This window comes from Fistularia commersonii, chromosome 4, assembly GCF_037954325.1.
Source record: "Fistularia commersonii isolate RoL2024-O1a breed Wild chromosome 4, RoL_Fcom_v1.0, whole genome shotgun sequence".
NCBI lineage: Eukaryota > Metazoa > Chordata > Actinopteri > Syngnathiformes > Fistulariidae > Fistularia > Fistularia commersonii.
Genome location: NC_141287.1, coordinates 4,163,963 through 4,187,923, shown reverse-complemented (window position 1 = coordinate 4,187,923; position 23,961 = coordinate 4,163,963). Strand labels below are relative to the sequence as shown.

Genomic DNA, 23,961 nt, shown 5'->3' with positions numbered 1-23,961 from the left:
GTTTCTTAGAAAACATGTAACTAAGCTTTAAGCTGAAAGATGAACATACATTAAGAAAGAAAAACCCACAGCCGAACAAAAGCTAAGCGTTGGCTTAACTTTCCGCAGGTCGGGCACCCACGATAAAAACCCACGATGATGTCAGAGATTTTTGTCAGGCTGACTCAATAAAGTAAGTAAGCCCAAAGATAATATTTTATTAACTGAGTTTAGGAGGTTTTGAACACAGAAACAACATTTACTGGACGAAAGCGAACGCAGCACCGCAGTCCTCCCCCCCCTCGTCCCGTCCCTTCCCAGGCGGTCAGCGTCGCGCCCGGCGGCGCAACACCCCCCTCATGTGTCTTAATCCTGGGCAGCACAACAAAAGGTGGTCTTATATTCGGAAACCGGATGGTTTTGCAACAATAAGAGCAGGATCGGGACGACTTTTCGGTGGACGGGAAAGTTTTTCTGAAACTGTTTTGCGTGAAAACGTACACACTACGGCTGACCGTTAAGTTGAGCGGGGTCAGTCAGTGCGGGGAGGTGAGGGGGGGGGGGGGGTCACTTACAAGGACTCCCGCACGTCAGTCCTTCTGGCATCAGAAGCGGGGATAAACTCCGCTGCCTTGAAAGACGGTATGTGACAGATGTCGACGTTGCCATTGTCACGTCACGGGAGTTAATTCCACGTTGTTAAAACCCTCCGTGGACTCCAGGCACCCCCGCAAGTGGAACGGCCCAAACACATCCAGGAGGCTGCGCAAGCTCTGAAGCGCCCGTTACTCGCCTGTGTCTGGGATCCCAGGACCAGATTCTAGCGCTAGCATTTCGTTTTTCCTCATAGTTTTTATTCCCAAACAAGGTTTAGGTGAGTTCTTAGTAGCTTCTCAACGTTTAATTGGTTACCAGTGATACGTGGAAATAGACAAAGGGTTGTTGGCTGACAGCCGGTCCCGTCTGAAGTCAGACTTTGACTTTAGCTAATAGCCAGGTACCGCCGTAGCACTGCCAGACCCTGGCGTTTTGAGAAAATGTAAATAACGGCATGTAATCTAATTGTCCCTAATTCTGACGGCGGGCAATAGTGACCTACACGGCCTTTTCAATAGTCCTTCGATCACACAATTTTTCCCCGGGCTTCTTTTGACTTCGGCATAAAATCAGTGCTCTAAGCTAGCAGTCAGAGGAGGCGGACAGCCGGGCCAGCTGTTCCCTCGCTGGCCCAGTGGTCGCTTAGCGCCGGCGACCAGATTCACACTCGCTTTACTCGTTCCGATTACAAATAAAACTTAGATTAGGATACATAAACCAATCTACTGCTCAATACTCCCACATGCTTCTTTTCCATCTGCATGCAGTTTGTCGTGAGTGCCCCTGATCGCCTTCTCCTCCCTCTGACCCCCAGTGTCGTTTATGAGTAACCAAAGGCAGCAGAAGCCTACTCTGACAGGCCAGCGGTTCAAAACACGAAAAAGAGGTAAAATTTCAAGACCCAACTCATTACCTCACTTTGTTCTCCCCCCATAATGAACCGTGTTCATCATCCCGGTCAGGTCAGGTGTGGGACGAAGACAGACTCATACTGATGTATTTACCAGGCACTGTCTAAGATGATTTGTGTGGACGTTGATGACACTAAATTAAACTGATATTAAGGAGTCGTGCACATTCATGAACTATGACGATAGAGCAAAAATACAGCTCTTGCATTGTTGTGGTGTTTTACCTTCAAAGAAAGAAAAGGCCAACCGTGTGTTCATTATTCTGATCTGATCATCACGCTTCCTTCAAAGGAAATCTAACAATGCATATCTAATATTGTCTGCCAGTTTGTACGATAGTGTGGTCATTTTCCATCCACGTCATCCGTTTTCCGCGAAAAGCTCTTGTCATTGTTTTCCTAATTATAGTCAAAAAATTCATTAAAATTAAGATCAAAACTTATTGTCCCCTGGGTGCAATTACAAGTAAGAGGGGAACATGTCGTTGGTTATCAATAAATAATCACCTAAAATGTTAGCAGAACAATACATGCCTGGCTCAAAGGTACTTGCACATCTGCCAGAAACGTAGGAATCCTTAAAAATCCCCACCAATTGGCATTATTTATATATTTAAACATTCAGAACAGTGATGTTTTGGTTGCTCATGAATTATTTAGATATACTCCTCTCATACTCTCGCAGTAACCGGACTTGAAATCCAGTTGCAACGAGAAGATTTTGACTAGAATTATCCAAGACTTGAATGACTGAGTTTCTCCCCAGACATCTCTCATACACCATACTTATTGTATGGGTATCTCCATTTTCCACACCAATAGCCTCCGTACCAAAAAGTGTGTGTGTGTATGCGTGCGCGGGCATGCGTGCATACACATTATTTATTTATCCTATTATTTAGTTTGGCCAAGTCACCTTTGAAATATCAAACGATTTCTATTGCATGTCTGTGTTTTCAATAGATGAGAAGGAGAGATTTGACCCGCCCCAGTTTCAGGAAAGCATCATACAAGGTCTGATCCAAACTGGTCCTGATTTGGAAGCAGTTGCCAAATTCCTCGATGCCTCTGGTGCGAAGCTAGACTACAGGCGCTATGCTGAGACTCTTTTCGATATCCTGGTGGCTGGAGGAATACTGGGTAAGATGATTTTTCATTCATTGTGTAGGGCCGCAAAATCACTCTGACTGGTTTAGTTAATTAGTCGTAGCTGACAGGTCATTAGCAAAGTAATTGTGTGTATCCTGGTCATGTAAAGCCACAGCCAATCGAAGAGACTCAGAGAGAGGCACACCTCATGTTTCCCAAGTCTATTAGAGTAATTGACTCTCAATTGAGGGGTGTATCCATACCATCGAATCCATACCTCCAGCTCTAGGAAGCAGCGGTGTGGAGGCAGACAAAGTGAGAATGGTCCAAAGTTCATGAACTCTTCATGTATGACACGAAGCAGAAATGTTTATTTTATCACTGATTGCGACTCGTGATTATTTAGTCGTTTGCTCAACAAACTTTGTTAGGAACTGGGGGCGTGGTGCACAAAATGCATTTGATATTATTGCATCTTGTATTTGCAAGTGTTATTTGCAGTCCCTATGTCCTCTATTGTAAGTCGCTTTGGATAAAAGCGTCTGCCAAATGTAATGTAATGTAATATAATGTAATTATGGGATAGAAAAACATTTTATTGCTGCAATAAAATGGGAGCCACTGGGGTTTTATTTTCGTACAGTCCATAATCTGACCAGTCGACTAGTTGTTATAGCAGTCGATGATGACGCAACTATTAAAGTAGTCATTAGTTACAGCTTTAAGATTGTGCTAACTTGTTTTTGTGTTTGTGTGTGTGTACTTTTATGAAAATGTGCTTTTCAGCCCCAGGGGGTACCTTGGCAGATGACTTGACCTGCACAGATGTCTGTCTTTTCAAAGCACAAGAAGACATGGAAACGATGCAGGCATATGCTCAGGTGACGACCACCACACGTGCGCGTACACACACACACACACACACAAACTACCACCTCGTACCACCTGTACCTCTTCTCCCCTTTCCAAATGTTGATATGTAGTAGTCAATCATGCGTTGTTAGTGAATATATTTTTGTTGTCACTTCTAGGTTTTTAACAAGCTCATCAGGCGATACAAATACTTGGAGAAAGGATTTGAGGAAGAAATTAAAAAGGTTTGTTTTTTGCTTCATGTTTCTGAATAACAGATTGTTGCTGCTCTTGTTAACTTTTTCTCATGGAGATTAGAACTTTAACTGTATGTTGGAAGAATGCGGCAGGGAGGAATGTGTTTCATTGTTTGGTGTTTGGCAGCTGCTGCTGTTTCTCAAAGGCTTCACCGAGTCGGAGCGCAACAAGCTGGCCATGCTAACAGGCATTCAGCTGGCCAGTGGCAATCTCTCTGCATCCATCCTCAGCAGCCTCTTCAATGAGAACCTGGTCAAAGAAGGTACCTGTTGTTTGTTTTTTTTCTGATTCACTGGCATGCCAGGTTATGTGCTCACGGTTAGGATCAAAAGATAGGTGTCAAATACAGTAATCTGATCTGACAGGCAGATGACCACAGTTCTTTAAGGGAATCCTGAATCATTTAGAAATTTGTCCTTTGCACCATTTTTAATTTGTGTAACATTTACTAAAATAATGGAAACGTGCACGTTAGTAGTCGGGCACTATTGGCCGAACTGCTGCACAGTTATTGGTCTGTAAAATGCAAAGGGCAGACAGCGGGTGCTGAGAGACACATGGTAGGGGAAGAAAGCTCTGAAGCCTTGTTTAGTCTATTGTTCATAGTCCCACAATAGCTATTTAATAGAACAGTATAAATCAAGTATCACAGCTTTGACTGCTTTTGATTGCATATGAGGGAAAAAAAAGGAGAAGAATCATTGTATTGGTTCTGGTAAGTCATCCTGTACCACCAGATGTTCCATAAGCATACTGCAAGCCTAATGACTCACCAGGTCCTAGAAGCTTGGAATCTTCAAACGGCGTTGATTCATGGTGCAGTTACACAAGACACCAGGAAATTTGTAGTTTCTTTTTCTAGGCCTTTGCAGATGTTTGAGGACATGTGGAGTTCAGTTTTTGTGGAGACGGCATGCAAGTGACTCCAGAAGCACTGCTCGTGCTGCTTTGCACAGAGTGAATATCGCTTTCTGGGGATGACAAAGGGCTCTGACTTGATCATGGTGGTACTTTAGTCCTGGTTTTCTCTGGTTCTCTGAGATTATTCTCTGCACCTGTTCAGAAATCTGGGCCATAAAGTCAACAAAGTGCGATTGACTTGAAACTGTTCTTTGGGGACCGTAACTGGATTCAGACTGATACCCCGGCAGCTTGAAACTGAACTCAGACTCTAGCTGTGTTAAGTATTTTAGGACAGCATCGGCATTTTGAGCTTAATTAGTACTATCTGACATAGAGGTACAACCCACAGACCTGTCTGCACCGATGATAATTACAAACATTAAAAACCCAACCCGAGTTTCTGTCTCTGCCTCTTGTTGTCAGACTTTCTTGCAGTGTCCCGCTTTTGAAAGCCTAATAATTTGCTCGGCCATGATATCCCTGCTAATATCTTGAAGAAAATTTGGAGACAAGAGGTTCTGGGTTTTTTCCTAGTGTCTCTTTCTCTTCTCATAGGGATGAGGGAAAGACTTGATTGGTGTGTAGCGGGTGTCGATGGTAATGATGAAAGTGGCGATGTTAATACTCGTTTTAACTCCAGTCGTGAAGCGAAAGCAAGCAAATATTATTCAGTTATGTAAATGACAAAGTTTCCAAAACGTTGTTTTGCTGTCAGTGCAGCTAATTAAGAATCCGCTATCAAGGGCAAACCCAAAGACGACTCTCTGGGCCCAAAACATCATCTTTGAAAAATGTCCAAGAGCCCGTCACGCTTTCTCACTGAACCAAAGTGCGTTTTTCATTACGAGGTCCGTCAGTCATCCATCCCAGCCAGTGGGTGGCGAGGATACACACTCGTAATAGTTGTCGAGTCTAATGGCGCTGGCAGCTCAGTCACTTAGCCATGACTGGATCTCTGTTTGTTTCTGTCGTTGAACTTGCCTCGAAGGTGTCGTTGAACATAAATAGATGTGATGGGTGTGAGGCTGCGTCCGTCAGCATCAAATATCTGAAAAGCACCCGCTCAGATCATGCATGTATCGTGTTGTAGACAATTACTCATTTGTCAGCCGGCCTCTCCAACTTCTTCATCCATTATAAATCGGTAGTTTTATCGTCGAGGGGATTTGTTTTTTTCTTTCTACTCCAAACCTGTCTAATCGCATCCTGGAGTTTTATTTACCCGTGTTTTATCCGGCCAGGGTTTCATGCTGGCAGGTCTGTTAGCAACAGCTGACTTGTATTTTAATGCATTTGTTCAGGTGTCTCGACATCCTTTGCTGTAAAACTCTTTAAAGCCTGGCTTTCTGAAAAGGACATCAACTCTGTCGCTGCCAGTCTGCGGAAGGTTGGCATGGACAATAGGCTCATGGTGAGAATTTCATTTCAAACTCCGTCTTCAGCAGCGGCGGTGACGGATGCAGCGTTTCAGTCAGTATTCAGACACCGCTGCTCCTTTCACACGCCTATCCTGCTGCCTCTCATCAAACTCCCTTAAATCCATCATTCACTACCCCATAATGTCAGTCAAAGCAGAATTTGATTTCTTTTAATGAGAAGCTTTCTGAGCCTTTTCTCGCACTTGGGTGAGGTAACGGTGGGAACGATGCAGCAGAGTTTGAATGTATAGAACCGCAGATGAACTGCTGTGGCTGAAAGTGTGGCGTGGCTGATAACAACAGTGTTCATTCCTTTCACATTGACATCGCTCTCAATTAGCCTGATACTCCCGTTAATTACGGTCATCACGAAACGTGCTGATCTCCTCCGTGAACGAAGTCAGACATGTCCCTGAATTATTCATTTGCGTACAGAAAGTCGGACTGAGTTCGGCACACAGCTCGAGGCGAGCGACTCTTGGAAGCCTAAAGTGGTTGCACGAGTCAGTTCTCATCTCGTAACAGAAAATCAGACGTACGTCTGCACCCTCGTTTTCGTCACACCACCGCATCAGCGAGGGTCTGATAAAAACCTAGTACTCAATTATTTACAGCGCAGTCTGGAGTGGTAAATTGTGCATATAAACATAGGTGTGTCTGTGTGTGTAAACAGGAGAAAATGATAACAGCAAAATGCAGTCTCTGTGAAATTGTTATGTAAATTCCGTCTCGCATTCTGTGTCATTTCCACTTTTCCGTATCAGGAGTGGCTCGCTGTAAACAAGTGTGTGTGTGAGGCACACGCACCCGAGCTGCAACCCTACCTTTGTAATAGCAGGTTTATGTGTAGGGGAAAGGCATCCAGCCTGTGGATTTAGGGATTTTCTGCAATTCTTCTCTGTAGATCCTCTCAGTCAGGTTGGTTTGGCTGTGCGTGCCTGAGCCGCTGTTTCCAGGTGTCAGCGGAGTCATTTGGTTGGGTTGAAGTCGGGGCTCTGCCTGGGCCTCTCTCACCTCCACAGCAGCCCTAAAGCTTCTCCTGCATTGACCTTGGAGGTAAATCTGCTGATCGGTCTGAAGGTCAATCTGTGGCTCTGTCTGGGGGCCAGTCTTTTCTGTGCCCACACCGGGGTTCGGTCGGTCTGTACGGGCAGGATGTTAAAAGAAGAGGCAAAACATCAATCAGGATGACATCAGTTAAGAGTGTTTTGTTTATCAAGGTCTCTGTCATTTGGCATTTTTTGGTTTTGAAACAGGCTTTCGCCGAGGACGGGCTTCTTGTCTTTTTACCTGCAGTAAATCCCATGCCGGCGGGGGGAGTCGGCTGCCAGCTTCACAGAGTGTTATGTCTAAACGACTTCCATGACAAGGACATCGGCTTTCTTGAAAACATACGCAATGCAGATGTCAATCATCTTCTAAACTAAGCTGGGGTAAAACTGAGGTCTATTGTGGAGATAGTGCCGAATATGAAAAATGATACAGAGTATATTAAATGGGAGTGTCAGAAACCTGTCTGCTCTTAGTACTGACATCATTTTCAGACATGTGAGGCGAGTTCCAGAGTTGTAGCAACCCAAAGAGCGTTATCTGAGCTTTATGTATCCTGCCTGGACTGTCAGTCTGAGCAGGCATCAATCACAAATCTGTCCCTGGACTCCAGTTTGGGTATTCCATCACCTCCAACATCATCAGGAGAAATGGAAGTCAATGATTGGACTTCTTGTGTCACTGTGGTGTTTGCTTTGTAAAAAGGGACGACATGTAGGTGATTTGAACCAGATAGCATTTCAGTTTTCTCCAGGTCCAAAGGGGGGGGGGGCATGTTTCCTCAAAGACAAAATTCTTCCTGTTTTGAGTGCCTTCTCCTCAGCAGTGCCCGGACCTCGTCGTTTATCAGCCGATTTTATGTTCTGCCCCTCACCTGTAGTGACAAACGTTTTGGGCGGAGACTTACAGACTTACTGGGCTGAGACTAGGACTTAAACGTGATCATTTGAGTACGGGCCCCTTCTCACGCTGAGAGGTTCTCCTGGGAACCCCAGGTCGAGCTCCACACAGAAACCGAGCCGGGAGTACTGCGAGGTAACGTCACAACACGCGCCCTGTGTACCGTCACTGTCAGCGGGTGATTCATGGGAATGTCACTTTGTTGATTTGTGTGATTTATGCGTCACTGCCTCATTTTGGGGCCTGTGACTCAACTGCAAGTTTGTATTCATTACACACTGAATAGGCAGGAGTCTGCTGAGGAGCCGAGGGCCGGGTGGCTCTGGAGGACGTCTGGGGTTAGGAGTTGCACCCAGAGCCCAAGGTGCTGACACGACACTGAGCTGATTAGCTGTGCGTGAGAAGGAGAGCATATTAAGGGCCTTTACGTTTAATCCATTCTGTTTATCTACTGTCATTATGGGGTATTGACAATATACATAAAATCCGTTGACTGATTTTTCATGGGTGATAATGTTATACTCTGTTTGTTAGAGCAGCAGAGGTCTGTAGACTCTCGAATTAGTTGTAATTTATTATATTTATTAAATGTGATCAATGAAAACGTTTCTCGCTAAGGGCAGAGTTGGAGGGCCTAATGAATGAAGAAAAGCCCATTAGTCTCTGAGGAGGCCTGCTGTGTGGAACTGGGCCTGGATTTATGTATCACTTTCACGCTTTCAGGAGCTGTTCCCTGCCAACAAGCGCAGTTGTGAGCACTTTTCAAAGTACTTCACAGACGCCGGGCTCAAGGAGCTCTCGGACTTTGCGAAGAACCAGCAGTCCATAGGTGCTCGCAAGGAATTGCAGAAGGAGCTTCAGGAACAAATGTCACGCGGCGACTCCCTGAAGGATGTAAGCTTTGTTAGATCTCGATCTATTTTATACCTCCACTATGTCCCCTGTTGTAACAAAACTGAGAGAATCACTTAAGTTTGGATGTTCCTCTGCCTGGAGCGCAAGGAGAAAAGGATGCAGTGAATCAATAACGGTTTGCAGAAAACCATTCAACCTAAACATATTCTTCATTGTGCAGGCCTCTAACTTACCGCGGATGTTTTTAGAATTGGCCGAAGGTGAAAGCCACAGTCCGTGTTGGCCGTGGTGAGCCTCCACCTCAAATAACGCCTGGATTTGGGCCTTACAGATCATCGCCTACGTCCGAGAGGAAATCAAGAGGAACGGCATCTCGGAGCAGATTATAATTGGGCTAATTTGGACCAGTTTAATGAGCTCTGTGGAGTGGAACAAGAAGGAGGAGCTGGTCACAGAACAAGCCATCAAACACTTAAAGGTGAGGCTGAGCTTAAGCTAGAAGCGCTTTGAAGGATAGCGGGGCTTGTGTGCGTGTGCGTGCGCATGCGCATGTGTCAGATTCAATCATCTGAAACGTGTTGGTGACGTGAACGTGCCCAGTGCTCTGTCATGTTTTCAGACATTGTGACAGTGACAGACTGGATCAGAAAATGGAGTCCATTCAGACTCTTCGGTGCTGCAGAGTGGAAAGAACAGCGAGGCAACACGGACCAGAAACTCACAATAGCCTTGGACGTTTCTGAATGGGAAATGTCATCACCCAATTACCGGTGTGCTTGCCCTGTTAAAGATAAGACTTCAATTCCAATTTATCCCCCGTCTGTGCTGCGAAACACAGCGAACGTGCCGAGATCCCGGGTCAAAAGCAGGCTGTGGCGTTCCTGGTGAGCCACCCCAGATATCTGTTATGACGACGTCCTCGGAGGACCTGCAGGAGCCGTGTGAGGTGTCGAAGACGCTAATGTGTCCCTCTCTGGGAAAAGAAAGCCCTCTCGGTAGTGGGCTTCCCTTTGTCTGCATATGTCCCTCTGAGTCAGCGTGGTGCACGGCGGCCGTGACCTCGAGTGTGTTCATGCCCGACCCTCCAGTGCCCCTCTGTCGTTCAGTGGGTGGCAGCTTGCACTGGAGGACAGCCAACCCGAGTCAGCTTGTGCGGCGTGAGCATCTCGCATGGACCACAATAGTCCCGCCTCTCCGTCAGCACCTTTTCGCTCTTTTGTTTTCACTCATCGCTTCCCTTGAACAGCAGCGCGTGCGGCTGCCAGCCTTCTGCCGCAACGTTCCTGAGATGTCGTCCCTCCTCGATGTCCGCTCTGAAAGGCGGCAGCGCTGTCACCGAGTGTGGTCCGGCACCGAAGCGCGTCGTGCCAACGTCATTAAAATCTTGAAATGTCCGCGGCTTCTCACATTTTTAAAAGTAATAGGATTTGAAAATCCTCCGATACGAAGTCATTCCTCAGATGTTGCTCTTCAATGGTGGCTGATAAGATCATTGATTTGTCAACCGCGGCCGAGGTAGAAGTAATCGAAGTAATCTAAGAAGTCAAAGGAATCACACTTATCCTTCACCAAACTTCTGGGCCGGCATCTCTGGCGTACAAGTGTATGTGCTTTTCTTTACCTTTCCTTCTTTAAAAACTCGCGATTTCTCCTCCATTTTCAGCAATACAGCCCACTGCTGAAGGCCTTCACCTCCCAGGGCCTCTCCGAGCTCACCCTGCTCCTGAAGGTCCAGGAGTACTGCTATGACAACATCCACTTCATGAAAGCCTTCCAGAAAATAGTTGTTCTACTTTACAAAGGTAAGGACCCCGTTTGTTTGGGGGGAGGAGGAATAAAACCAAACAAAAATGATTTGATGATGGCTGCAATGTGCTGCCAGATGGCCAGGGATTATGCCAAAAGTTCTTCTTGATTGATGTTGTCAACCTGCCGGGCAACATTTGTTTTTCAAGCACCTGCGGAGGCATCTGTGCCGCTGGCGTCGACTTGAAATGAGGAGTCGTGTTTGTTTGTTTTCCCTTTAGCGGATGTCTTGGGTGAAGAAGCCATTTTGAAGTGGCACAGCGAAGCTCACTTAGCCAAAGGGAAGAGCGTGTTCCTGGAGCAAATGAAGACGTTTGTGGAATGGCTTAAGAACGCAGAGGAAGGTAAAGCACCTTGGCGCCCCGTCCGAGTGCCGGGCTTCCCTTCATCTCCCCGCGGCTGAGCGCAGACGCAGGAGGTTGAGCCGTCGTCCTTTAGAACCGAAACTCCTAGTTCCATTCCCGAGTCCTCCTGGTTTGTCAAAGTGTTGTCAAGCAAAGATAGACGGCGGCCAACTGCCCTTGGGTTCTTCATGGATGGGCTCAATGCAGGGAAGGATTAATAAAGTATACATTTAAAGATTTTCCAAGCGCGGAATCATTCAAATACATCTCACCTCGTGTCGTTCCTCCCTTGAGTTTGAAGTTGTTGCCGCCAGATGTCCCAGGTGCCCGTTGATGTGCCGATGACAGATGTGTCCTGTTTTCCAGAGTCCGAGTCTGAAGAAGAGGAGGCGGACTGAGGTCCTTGTCTTTGCCATTTCTTTTCTTGCCGTTTATACCTTCACATAGCAACAGATGCCGTTGAGGGAATCAAGTCTGTCAATTTTTTACACTTTTCAATTCTACCTCCTCCACCTACTTAGTCCAGCTGCAATTTAAGGGCTTTAATAGTTGTAGTCATTTTTAAAATTCCAGACATGTTGACTCTGAATCAATAGCATTTGTATTCCTTCAGGAGCCGGCCGCTGTGCCACGTTTAGCTTAACAGATTGAAACTCATTTCATGAAACTTTTTTTTTTTTCCAATGATTCCCCTCAAAACCTTTTCGAAAGCTAACGAATCTCAGTAATGGATTTTTTTTTTTTTTGCCCGAGATACATCAGTGCAACCGTGATATTTCACTCCCCAAGCCATTTTTTTCTGCCGATGCTTTTGCAACTTGGAAGCTGTTGACAGTCTTTAGATTCCATCTCCATCAACAGTGATGGACTTGTGCCAACAGTAATGGTGATCCTGGCAGCAGCTCAGAAAAAAAACATCATACATCTGTGTAATGGCACCGTAATCGCTTTGTTTGTCATTATTACACCGTGCTGTTCGACTCTTTGAAATAAATGGAAAGTAATGGTCCTGGTCATTGTTCTTATTGTAGAATGCATCCAACCCACGGCTCTTAGTCTGAAGATAGCAAGTGTGTATTCCACCGTGTGGAAGCAAGTCAGGTGACAAGAACCTGGGATACCTTCCGAGTATAGACTTCCACAACACTGATATTCGGGACTTCGCCTCAGCAAACCCAAAATGCAAAGAAAGCAAAGGTGTAAGGATTAGTGTCCCTAATATCTGCTCCTGGCAGGTCTTCAGCTCCATCCCGTCAACTGAGAACATCCTCTGCAGACGCTTCCTCCTGCTTAGAGGTGAATAAGTGCGCCCTCTCTCAGGTGTTGATCACGTGTTATATATGGCTTAGCGTTCTTTGATAACACATAAGGACTCCGCTCAGATCTTGGGTTGTTTGAGCCTCACCACCTGTGAAAAGATTTAAAACTCAATGGAATCTGGAATTGGACGGCCAGCTGGGCCACAGGTTCTCGTACGAGCCGCCCGTTTCAGCAGGTCGATCCGTGGACGGGCGACTCGTGTGCTGCGCCTCCCTCATTCACAGCAGCTTCTCAAACACCACGCTCTAATTTGAGACTGTCTGCAAACACAGGTTCAGGCCCGTTCATGATCTAATCTGAAAAGAGCTCGCTGCATGGCTGGAAAACATTCATTTCACTGAAGGCGGAGACACCATTTTCAGTTCTTCTGTTCCACACTTCTATTTTTACTCCATTAAACTTGTCCCTGGGGGTAAATCAGTCACCTCGGCACCAGCAATCTCTCCGGGCTCATGACTTCCTGCCGCTCTTCGTGAATTGGAAGCCAAAGGTTTCGCTGCGAGTAAGTTGCTCGCATTTCACTCGGTTTCTCAGGCGTCTTCCATCGGCCTCGTCACGCAGAGGGTCCAAGAGTACAGTGTGCACGCTAATGATCTGTTCTTCAGTTTCACCCGGCACCAACAGATGGCAGTAAGTCCTTTTAGGAGCCGCTTCCTCCTATTAATGCCTTCCAGAGCTTTAAAGCCGTGCTCAAATCGAAAATGCCATTTTGAAGAAACCAGACCGGAGAGTATTAGACACAGGCAGCACTACAAAGTATCTGACACGAGTATTTCCTTTGCCTCTCTGTCCCAGGAGGATTTGTTTGCCTTTAGGTTTTATTTAGTCACTCAAAAAAACATGAAGCATTTGCGCGCTGATGCGGGCGGCGGAGGAAGCTGTGCTCGGAGAATTTGTCTCAAAGAGCATGCCAACGTTTGCGCGTGCGTCGCTGAATGTCAATGACGCCCCGAAGCCCATCCCCTCCCTTGCCAGGCGAAGGCCCCGTGGTCCTGCTCGGGTCGTGCACTCGGTCTCCTGCCTGTATGGACTCGCGCCAGCAGCGCCGTGATCGGAAAGATCAGCGGTCCAACTCGTCTCCACGGACGGACGGCCGATTGTCTGAGTCTGTATTTATGCCTCTGCCCTCGCCATGGCGCCCTGGATCCACCCTGGAAGCCCAGCAGATCGCACCCCTGTGTATCAGAGGCGTCCCGAAGTCCTCACCAGCCTCAGCTGATCTGTCCCGGGTTCTGGATTCCAGATGCTGACGGTGGTCTTCGGGCCCATCGGCTGGGTCCTTTGCTGCCGGTCTCATTTACGGTGAGATAATTCAGGCTTTTTGTCTCCCCGATTAGAGGAAGGTATTTGAAGAAAGTTCTGGGAACCACAGTGTTCTGCTGCTCTCACCAAGAGAGGAGGTGCGCGCCCTCCTCAGAGGAATCCCTACCAGTCTCGGATCCCAGCGGCGCGGCTCTGCAGGTCCTCGGGAGCCCATGAAGCATGGATGCCAAGGAAACCTCTGGGTTCTTCAAAACATGAAGTACTCATTTAGCCAAAATAGGGTTGGTCGTACTTATTAGCGGCACGAATTCTCCATGCAGCTGGAACAAGAAGAGTCACCGCATTGTCCGATTGCTTTAACTGATTTAAGGCCGGGTAGATCACAATATGTCTGCTCAATTACCTTTAATTCAGCATTTAATTGCATTTTCTCCTGCCATTATCTCTCACAGCTGGAAGATGTTCTCCTTATTGCATATTCATTAACCCCTTGTAACCCAGTCCTCTTAAAGAGATTACCCTCAGAGCTATCTACACCTCTTGCTGCATCCAGCCAAGTGCCAGCCGGCTCTCCCCTTATGGAAATTGATTCAGTGTTTGCATAAAAGAAGGAGGAAGGACTCATTTGCAGCCTTTTCCTACATTGAACTTGCCAAGATGGAAAATAAACAGAAGATAAAGGCACCTAGATGTCTTTAGGTTATTACATAGTAACACATGAATGATGGGAGCCGAGCCTCAAATCAATACTGAAGTCTGTACGTATGAAATGAAGGTTCCAGTCTCAGGACTTTTCAGAGACAAGGAAATATATTATTGTAACAAACTGACTTTCACCTTCATCAGCGCTTCTCCTCACACCTTCATGCTGGATTATCCCAAAGGCCTCCTTCGTCCATCCAAGCCTCCTCACCGGTGAGCAGGTGTGCGTCCACCGAGCCGAACCTGCTACGCTGCGGAGAACTTCAGAGGATCCTCAGGATTAATGGCCTCCCGTCCTGCTCATCGGCTCACCTGGTAACCAGGGGGGCCGAGGGACCGGGGGACCGAGGGACCGGGGGACCGAGGGACCGGGGGCTCGGGGAGATTCATTATTGTGGATTGTGGTCAGTAAACACTGCACTGCATGCGGCGCGGAGCTCATCTGAATAACTTCCAGGAGGTTGAGGTCGAGCAAAGAGCCGGCGCTGCCTCCGACTGAGACGTGGAACTCCAGATAATTACCCTGCTTTCAATAGAAATGTCTCGTTCTGAAGGATTCCTGGAGATATGCAGCGTCTGGTCGGTGATCTCTGCTCTTCTGCTTCTCGTTTCCGTAAACCCAGCCCTCACCACGGCCACCTTTGAAAGAGGGACCGGCGTGCCGGAATGTAGGTTGGCTAAGCTCTCCACGTAGCTCTTGTTTTGCCCTCAGCTGCCACTAAGCTCCTGAGGCCAGGAGGCTTTTTAGGTTTCAGGCTGAAGGCCGGTCACCGAGCAGCTCCCGCGGGTCTTTCCCCCGCAGGCGTCCATCCTCAGCAGACCGCGAGAGCCACCGAGATGAAATCATCCCAGTAGGCGGCAGAAGATCTGCCCGTTGTCACGCTCCCCCGGGACGAGGAGGGCCGCCTCGCTTCCCAGCCAGAACCGAGTGGAACCATTACGGTCCCGGTAAAATCACAGAAGTGGTGAACGTCTTTGCACAGTTCCAGTTTCCAATCTGGTCTCTGCTGACACTTGACCTCCGGCCTCTCCTGGAGGAACACCTCTGCCCAGACCCGTCCTCTTCATCCGTCAACTGACATTACCAGAAAGTTGCCTGCGTCCCACATGGGCACACGCACACACACACACACACACACACACACACACACACACACACACACACACACACACATACACGTGTAGCTGTGATCCAGCCTGTCAGCTGAGCGGCTCAAACTCCACAGACTTGGAAGAGGGAGGAGAGGTGTGTCCTGCAAACCTCTGAGGGAGATGCTGGTCAGACAGTCCAGCTGGGTGATGAGACCCTCTGAGGGCTCTGAGAGCCCGGCTATCCTTCAGTCAACAGCAAGGATCATCACAAACATCATTACCTCCTCTGGCCTGGTCCTCAGCTCCCGCTGACAGCTGTGCACGTATGGATGGATGGACGGATGGATGGATGGATGGATGGATGGACGGATGGATGGATGGACGGATGGATGGATGATGAATGGATGAATGGATGGATGGATGGACGGATGAAGGGATGGATGGATGGATGGATGGATGGATGGATGGATGGATGGATGGATGGATGGATGAAGGGATGGATGGATGGATGAAGGGATGGATGGATGGATGGATGGATGGAAAGTTGTGTGTAATCTCGCAGCAGGTACATTTTCAGAGTAAGATAAGATTACCGACAATGGATAGAATAATATTAATTTGAGAATAATATATATACAGGACTTTCTCAGAAAATTAGAATATTGTGATAAAGTTCTGTATCTTCTGTAATGCAGTAACAAAAACAAAAATGTCATACATTCTGTATTCATTACAAATCAACTGAAAAATTGCAAGCCTTTTATTATTTTAATATCGCTGATTATGGCTTACATCTGAAGAAAACTCAAAAATCCTTTCTCAAAATATTAGAATATCATGAAAAAGTAATTTTTGTTTTTTTAATTGCATTACAGAAGATAAAGAACTTTATCAGAATTTTCTGAGACAGTCCTGTATATATATATATATATATAGAGAGAGAGAGAGATTGAGGAGACGGGTATGGTGTTTACAAGTGTGGACAACTTGCGAGCTGCATTATGGAGGCATCAGGCTGCTTCCTGGTTTAGATCAGGACTTTGGCTAAAAAAACAAGACCAACAACAAACTATCCTGTTCGGCTGTAAGAAAAGGGAGAACGCCATGGCAGGAGTTTATGTTGAGTCGTGGGCGTCAGACCGGGAGGGATGCAGCACTTATCAATTCTTCAACATGTTCATGGTGTTTTATCAGCCATCATTTGCAAAGCACAATGGCGCAGACCTTCTTCTAAGGCCTGAACATGAAGATAAGCAGAGTGTGTTTTGCAGTGTTTTGTCTGGAGGTCCAGGGCTGCTTCTCTCAGAGCCAGAAGAGAGGGAGCGATGAGAGCTGAGGGAGAACATCTGAACTCAGCAAACCGCGCTGATGACTCGAAAGTTTGCATCTCTACCGGCGTGATCTTAACGAGTCTCTCTGGACGGGGACATCATGACTGAAGATCTGGAACGGAGGGGGAGAAGGAGGCGAGAGGAGAGAGAGCGCTGGTCCTCATCCAGCTATTGGCTTCATCTCCCGGTGGCTCTGGAGACTCCGACAGGCTGAAGAGCCACTGTTTGTCTCTGAAAGTAGAGTAGGAGGAGGAGGAGGAGAAGAATCCATCTCCAGCAAAACACCAAACATCTCCTCTGTGCTTTGGGAGAGGCCATCCATCATATCTCTTCCAGGGAATTCATGAAAACCCTGCGAGGACGTTGCTTAGCAAAGTGCAGCTTCTAAGCGCTTAGCTTCTGCGACAGGTGGTCGTCGCCCTGTTTCCACATAATAGAAAATAGTTCAAAATCGTCTTTCAAACTTTGTGAAAAGTCAATCCGGAAGAGCCGAGAACTGCGGGAAAGCCAAAGAGGACCAGGACCGTGACGTCTGGAGACCTCGTCCTCTCAGATTCGCCTCGGATGAACCCCGTCGGGCGGAGTCCTCCATCTACCCGTGGCCCGATGGAAGGATGTCCTGGCAGCCGGTCCAGGATGTGAGGTGGAATCAGTGATGGATGGATAATGAGATGGATCCTCCAGCTCTCTCTGCTTCAGCCCTGTTGGATCTCGTTCTTCGAAGGAACGTGAGGAACCCGCCTCGTCCGGTGAGCGATTCTGAACTGCAGCATCTGAGCCGGCGTCCGGCCTGGACGACGCCGGGAGAACTTTTGGGAACGTTCCAGTTACCGACATTCTGCCTTCCGTCTCGGGTCAGACTGAAGAAATCCATGGAGGACGCGGGTTTCTTCACGTCACAGGGCATCTCACCCTCCTCATCCCTGCAGCGGCGGAGACAACTCCCAAAATAAGTATTTTGGGGAATTGTTTGCTCGTCGCCGTGACCACGGATGGGAGCTTACCGCACTCCTCGGCCAGGAGTCACGAGGAGCAGAACTCCTGCTCCTCATAATTTCACAACGCAAAAGCTACAAACATCCTGAAGACCATTTTGGTTTGTTTTTTTTGACAACTTCTGACTTTGAAAGGCAGTCTCTTCCGACCGGCCGCAGTACAGTATGCTAAGCTAACTATTGTCTCATACGTGGAAGATGATAAAGAAAACATCTCCTCGTGCCTCGTTTTCAGCACTGCGGTAATTTCATGATCCCCAAAGAAACCTAATGAAGCCCCTGTGGAAACCCTGCTCACGCCTGCATCGCACTGACCGACGCAGAGATTTAACCTTTGCCAAAAATACCTTAAAACGTGATCTCTACCATGGAGTGCAGACCTGGTGGATGCTGACCTGATCTGAAGGACATGCAAACAATGTTCAGCTGTTTTTGCACGGATGCGTCACACAGTCAAAAGCGGTCGGAAGGTGTGACATTCAAATGTCACCCGCACGGCAGAACGCGGCTGTAGATAATGATATATTAAAGAAAAGGCGAGAGGAAATTGGATTTGAGAATCCTTGACTCAGAAAGAGACGTGATCATTTTAAGCTTCACTGTATTTAATGCATTAATGATTTTTCCCTTCTTCCCGCAGAGCTCCGAGCGGGGAAGTGATCACGGCTTCATAAAACTTCAAAAACAATGTGGCGTCTGTTCCCCGGAGCTTTATTCATCTAAAGTCCAGAATACAGACATCAGCCCAGTGAACCGGCACTATCAACTGGAGGATAACTCAACTGCGATATCCAGGATCGTATAATTATAAAACTTAATCATAACCCAGAGGTTCTGGGCTCCTAATGGCAGCGAGGTGCACGCAGGAGAACCTTCATGATATCGTCTCCTTTTACAAAAACTCAGGGAAGTAACTTCAGTCCAGCTGATGATCTTTGACCACTTACCAGGTGCTTTGAAGGAAAAGGCTGCTGAAAAGCTAAAATGCCTTTGCATGTTGAGAACGTGTGTGTGTGTGTGTGTGTGTGTGTGTGTGTGTCTGTGTGTGTGTGTGAGATGAGATAGAGCACAAAAGGTAAACAATCTGTTCATCAGAAAACATTTCAAGTGGCTGATCAGGTAAAACACCGGATGATAAATTAATGAATGCATGTGTGACTGACAGACTGGAGGAACATCTCCAGGTGTGGATCTTCTCCAGTGCTTCTCCTGCAGGAGGAGGCTGCACATGGGCTTCTGGTGCAATGAAAAGAGGAATTCTTCAATCACAGTGCAACATGTGATGGTGTGAGGATGGGAGTGAGTGCAGCGTACAGGAAGTACGGAGGTGCACTATGGGATATCCTTGAGCGGCCTGAGCCCGTAGGCGCTAGGCTAGGCTAGCTCTCTCTGTCAGCGGAGAGGTTTAAGCCTATTCTTCCACAAGAGGGAGGTGGTGGAGATGGCAGCGCAGAAGAGGAGCTCTGAAGGAGGAGACCTGCATCCTGGAGGTGGGGATTTGACCAGGTGACAGGGATGCAGCTGACAGACGCCTTTCAGCTTTTATCGTCAAATGAAGCCTTTCTTTCTGTTTCTCAGCCGCACTTTAAACTCTGTAAGGTGTCGTACAAAACACTCTTCCATGCAGTTTTAGAAAGAAAGGGATTTTGGTGTTCAAAAGCCTCAGGCACCTTTACTTTGGAGGTGGAGGTGGTGGTGTTGGGCTCGGTCTGGACCACTACCTGCACGCCCATAACTCAGGTGTGAAAATAAATACACCTGCATCAATATTTATACATCACGGCGAAGCCTCTGGATCATTTGCTATTTGTTGGGCGCATTGATTCATATTGATGAATCGTTACACCCGCGCTGCTGACTGCACCGATAAGTCACCGGCTCGGCCGCCGGGGAACGAGCGGGCGGCACGGAATAAATCTCCACGGTAACTGATGTTCCTCTGCTTTCATGGAGCTAATTCACAGCTAAACTCAGCCCGGGATAATGTGGAAAATCGCACGGACGTCCGGCCGCGGCTCCCGGAACGCACCGCTTTAATCCGCCGGCAGCTGCTTCGCGACCGCAAAGAAACCGCAAAACAGCATCTCTGTCATTGCAACGGCATCTCGGCGATGAGGCGAGCCGGGAGGGGGCTGTGCTGCCGGAGCTGCAGAGGAAGGACGGCGCCTCCACGAGAGATCGCCCCGTGACATAATGTGCAATAAACAGACACTTAATTTGAGCAATGAAATGCAGTGGGTGGCTCTTTCGGAGGATATCGATTTAGTCATCTCACTAACTTCCTGCTGTCAATTTGCACTATAGCCATGAAAAATGGTCTCAATCTGCACGCGGTGTTGGAGTCCGACTAGGAGCGGCGTTTTCAACCGAGTTCCTATTAATGGAAGGCTGACGTCGGCAAAAAGTCACGCGAGCAGCATTTATTGGACCTGCGAGGGCCGGGAGCGGCCGGGCTGCGTGATTAGTCAAGAATAAAAGCCCGGAGTTTAATTAAAGTCATCGGACGATTAGAGGCCAGCGTGACGGTGCTTTACGACACATTCCTGTCCTGTCGGCTACAAAGAAACCCCTGGCTGGGCTGTAAATGCCAGGACTGGACATGGGCCGGTCACACGGAGGCTGCCGGCGAGAACAGACACCAGTCATTGTTAGCTTCTTGCAAAGGCGGCTCGATGCAAGGGCAGAGATGGATCCTTTCGCCGGAGGAGCCGGAATCATTCGCCGTGAACAGTTGCAGCTTCACATGATCGGTTCGGAAAAACCAGCAGCAAAATTTGAAGGATTTCAATGATGGCCGAGCAAACGAATGAACAAACAAACAAACCAACAAACACCAGGACATGAAGTCCGGTAGAATTCTCAGACGGAAACCCCAAACCGCCTTTGATTGGTCGATGGGTGGTGGAGCCGGTTCGGGAGAATTGCATGAATGGAGTGTGAAAGTGGTTCTGATGAAATGTAGCAGATGAGCAAAAATTAACGTGAGCTTCTTCGCCGCCGCCGCCGCTATGACACCCGACATTCAGTGCAATTGCTTAATGGCGTCAATACTTGTGCGTGGCTGTAGGTTGGTAACAGCCGTGGCTCGTTAATGTCCACGTCTGCTCCGCATGACCTTCACATCACCGCCGTTTCTGCTCCAGTTGCCTCGCCTTGAATGTTAATCGTTAAAAATCAGGAGAGAAACATTGCTTGCGGGTTTTTTTCCAATTTGATCTTTACCATCTAATGAGATGGCATATAATTGAAACATTATATTGGGAAACACCTGATATGATTGAGTGATAAGTGATTTGCGCCATCATATTTCGCCCGGCGAGATAATGACAAATATAGAATGCAGCGCTGTGAAATATAATTGATTTTTTAATTGCCGTTATTGTTGGACTTGAGCCCGTCTCAAGTTCCGACTCGGATGAACAACCACTGCCTCCTGGACACTTCACAGATGATTTAGTACAAGTATTTGAAAGCGTGAAAAGACAAACCAAACCCGATGAGCAGCTGGTGTGACGTTTCTCATATTGTCTCTGGAGTCCTCTTATCTGCATCACCTGATGTTCTCCCTGATCCCGCTCATAATCGGTCCATATGACCGAACTCCCGAGGCAGATGGGTTCACGTCGGCGTTGTCCAGGCTGCGTCGAGCCCTGCGTGCTAAGCTAAGCTAGCAGATACGCAGAAGAAAAACCAGTCTAACCCTAACCTGTCAACAATGATCATGATGATGTTGTGGCTTGTGCTTTGGTCTCACTACTTCTTTTGGCCCCAAACATCTCAACCCTGCACGCCTGGAAGTTCTCATGCTCTGAGAACCAGCTCGCAATCCAGTCGTGAGCTACGGACGCATCTGAGGAGACGACCGGTTCTGACCGGTTCTGACGTGTCCTCACACATCAGCCGTGTAGACCAAACACCAGGGTCAGACCTGACCTCTGCTGATGAGGAGCTCTCCTCTTTTCTATGCAGGTGATTCACTGGAGGGAGAGCGAGCACACACACACACACACGCACACACACACACACACACACACACACACACACACACACACACAGCGTTCTCACGGATCGATCCTTTCGGTCTTGTTTTAGAAACACGTGTTTTGCGATGTGGTTCTCTTCTGCTTCGGCGTCGTGAGTCGTGATGTCTGCCATCCTAAAGCTTTGCCATTCGGAAGCTTCTGCATTTTGTTTTTGGGATGAAGTGCAGTCCCTGTCTGATCCACCGGGGAGCCCACTGTACACTCAAGAGGTCAAACAAAAGCTCATTTCACCAAAAGCAAGCAACCATTGATGCCGGAGGGACGTTCATTGGGACAATCCGGATTCAGACTCTGTCACGATGCCGGAGATCTCGGAGATGTTGGAGAACTTGAGGATCCCCCGCTGGCAGGAGTGTGAGCTGGCCGCCGGGGAAGCCGCTGCACTGCTGGCCCTTCAATCCTCTCAAGCCTCATCTACTGCTGCTGCTGGTTCCTTGAGAGTCTCATCGGGTCTGAAGGTCCCGCCGTTGGCGAGTCAGTCCTCTGCCGGGTATTTCTGGGTTTCTCTGTCACCATGTTATCGATTGCACATCTGCGCAGAAACGAGGAGAGTAGCCGTGTCGGGTTGTGTGTGCGATGTGTTCGTCCCCATCATGCAGAGCGGGATCGTGCTTTGCGCATTTTTCTCTTTCCACCAACGGTCAGGGTGTTATTTTTCCCAGGCATTGAGATCCTTGTCAGATCTATGGATTTCACGCAGAGAGTTCTTTGGTATCTTATGCTCATCAAGCCTCTTCATGAGACTGCAGTCAAAGGGAAGCCTGCAGAGGCAGGACCAGCGATGGAAGAGCAGGTTCTTGAAAGCCCACAATGACAGTGTTTGTGTGGAACACTTCCTGGGCAGACCATTAATGGACAAAGCATCTGAGCAGAATGAGCAGAGCATTTGTTCCTGACAGAGCAGAGCCACAAACGATGCTCGTGAGAAAGGCGCCTCCTTCCCTCCCGTGGTTATTTATCTACTTTGGAACGAGGGCGTCCTGTTCGGCTCACTATTTACAGCCACGCGGCGGATACTTTGAAAAGTAAGGTGAGCACGTTTTAAGTGGCCGTAATTACTTGGATGGCGATGTAGAGTGTCGCTCGGTACATCTGCCCCAGTTCAAGCACTGCGGTGGATCACATTTACATACTTCTCCATATGCTAAAGCCCCGCATGCAAATATCCCGCCCTGGGTTTATTTAATGTGCAGCTCAGTCAAACAGCTGGGCTTCCGCTCGTTTCTTATTGCGGCCGGAGACGCTTCCCCCAAACAGCAGCGATATCAGATGGTGATGGGATCGCTTCTTCTGCAGGCTGCAGGTGAAGCAGCGCTGAAGGACCTCCAGGGCTGCCCTTCACTTCCCTTGTCCTTTAAGAGAGAGCATGTGTGGAGCTGATCTACTGAAACCATTCCTTTACTCAATCACCAAAGATCACATGCGCTGCTCTGTGGTTATTGTGCGAAACACACACACACACACACACACACACACACACACACACACACACACACACACAGGGCTGTGTATGTATTCAGTGTGGGGGCAGTGAGGTGAAGTGAAGTGTCCATCCTGCTTTGCGAGTCTTAGCCCACCATTAGCATTAGCATTAGCATGCAAGCAGGAGTTCGTCTGTCCACTGGTTCCACAGGAGATGTGACCAATGGAGAGACGCTCAAGAGAAGCAATATATTTAAACAACATGTGCCTTATACACGAATAGACATCCATATAGAGATGTCCTTCCTCCTCTTCTCCTTTGGGCTGCTGACCTCAAGGGTCTTTACAACAAATCAACCTCCTCCTTCTCATCCTGTTCTCCGCATCTTCTCCCTCCAGCTACCCTGGTCTTTCTCCAGACCTCCTCCAACCTCAGCATCGCTCTACCCGGATCTTCTCCGTCCCTCCTCTGTCCACGTCCAAACCACCTCAGTGTGATCTCCAGAGAATCTACCGTGTGCCGTCCCTCTGATGGACTCTGATGGACGGTCTTCTCCATCCTCCTCACTCCCAAAGAGGAACCTCCACATCTTCACCTCCGTTGCCTCCAGCTCTTCCTTCTGCTCCCCTGCCTCGATGCCGGTCTGATGTGTGTGTTTGTCTTAATGCGTCCTCGCAGACGTCGGTGCTCAGTGCACGTATTCATGAGTGGATGCTCTGCTGTTGGGCCACCAAATGGCAGATGCTTCTCCCACTCATCTCCTCTCCTCTGTGATCTGAGGAAAGCTCACCCTTGTTTCAGTCGCCTCATTATTTCCACGTCCAGACACGA

At 48.0% G+C, this 23,961-nt stretch overlaps 1 protein-coding gene across 3 annotated transcripts; it reads left to right on the top strand.

Moving 5' to 3' along the window:
* Positions 1-349: 349 nt before the first annotated feature.
* LOC147234423 (eIF5-mimic protein 2-A-like) lies at positions 350-11,970 on the top strand. Of its 3 annotated transcripts, XM_086144764.1 has the most exons (13): positions 523-621; positions 702-853; positions 1,391-1,462; positions 2,450-2,626; positions 3,362-3,456; positions 3,607-3,672; positions 3,812-3,947; positions 5,890-5,999; positions 8,680-8,850; positions 9,143-9,289; positions 10,475-10,613; positions 10,839-10,961; positions 11,328-11,970. In XM_086144764.1, the coding sequence occupies exons 3-13, from the start codon at positions 1,399-1,401 to the stop codon at positions 11,357-11,359; spliced, it is 1,260 nt and encodes a 419-aa protein (XP_086000890.1). In that variant the 5' UTR covers positions 523-621; positions 702-853; positions 1,391-1,398; the 3' UTR covers positions 11,360-11,970. The 3 variants fall into 3 exon arrangements, with proteins under 3 accessions (XP_086000892.1, XP_086000889.1, XP_086000890.1); XM_086144766.1 differs by lacking the exons at positions 523-621; positions 702-853 and adding an exon at positions 350-370; XM_086144763.1 differs by having other exon boundaries at positions 486-853.
* The last annotated feature ends 11,991 nt before the right edge of the window (positions 11,971-23,961 follow it).

Coding starts and splice junctions, on each gene's coding strand:
- LOC147234423 (XM_086144766.1), top strand. CDS start 1,399: ATGAGTAACCAAAGGCAGCAGAAGCCTACTCTGACAGGCCAGCGGTTC. Junction 3,673..3,811: donor TTGAGGAAGAAATTAAAAAG/GTTTGTTTTTTG, acceptor GGTGTTTGGCAG/CTGCTGCTGTTTCTCAAAGG. Junction 6,000..8,679: donor GCATGGACAATAGGCTCATG/GTGAGAATTTCA, acceptor TCACGCTTTCAG/GAGCTGTTCCCTGCCAACAA.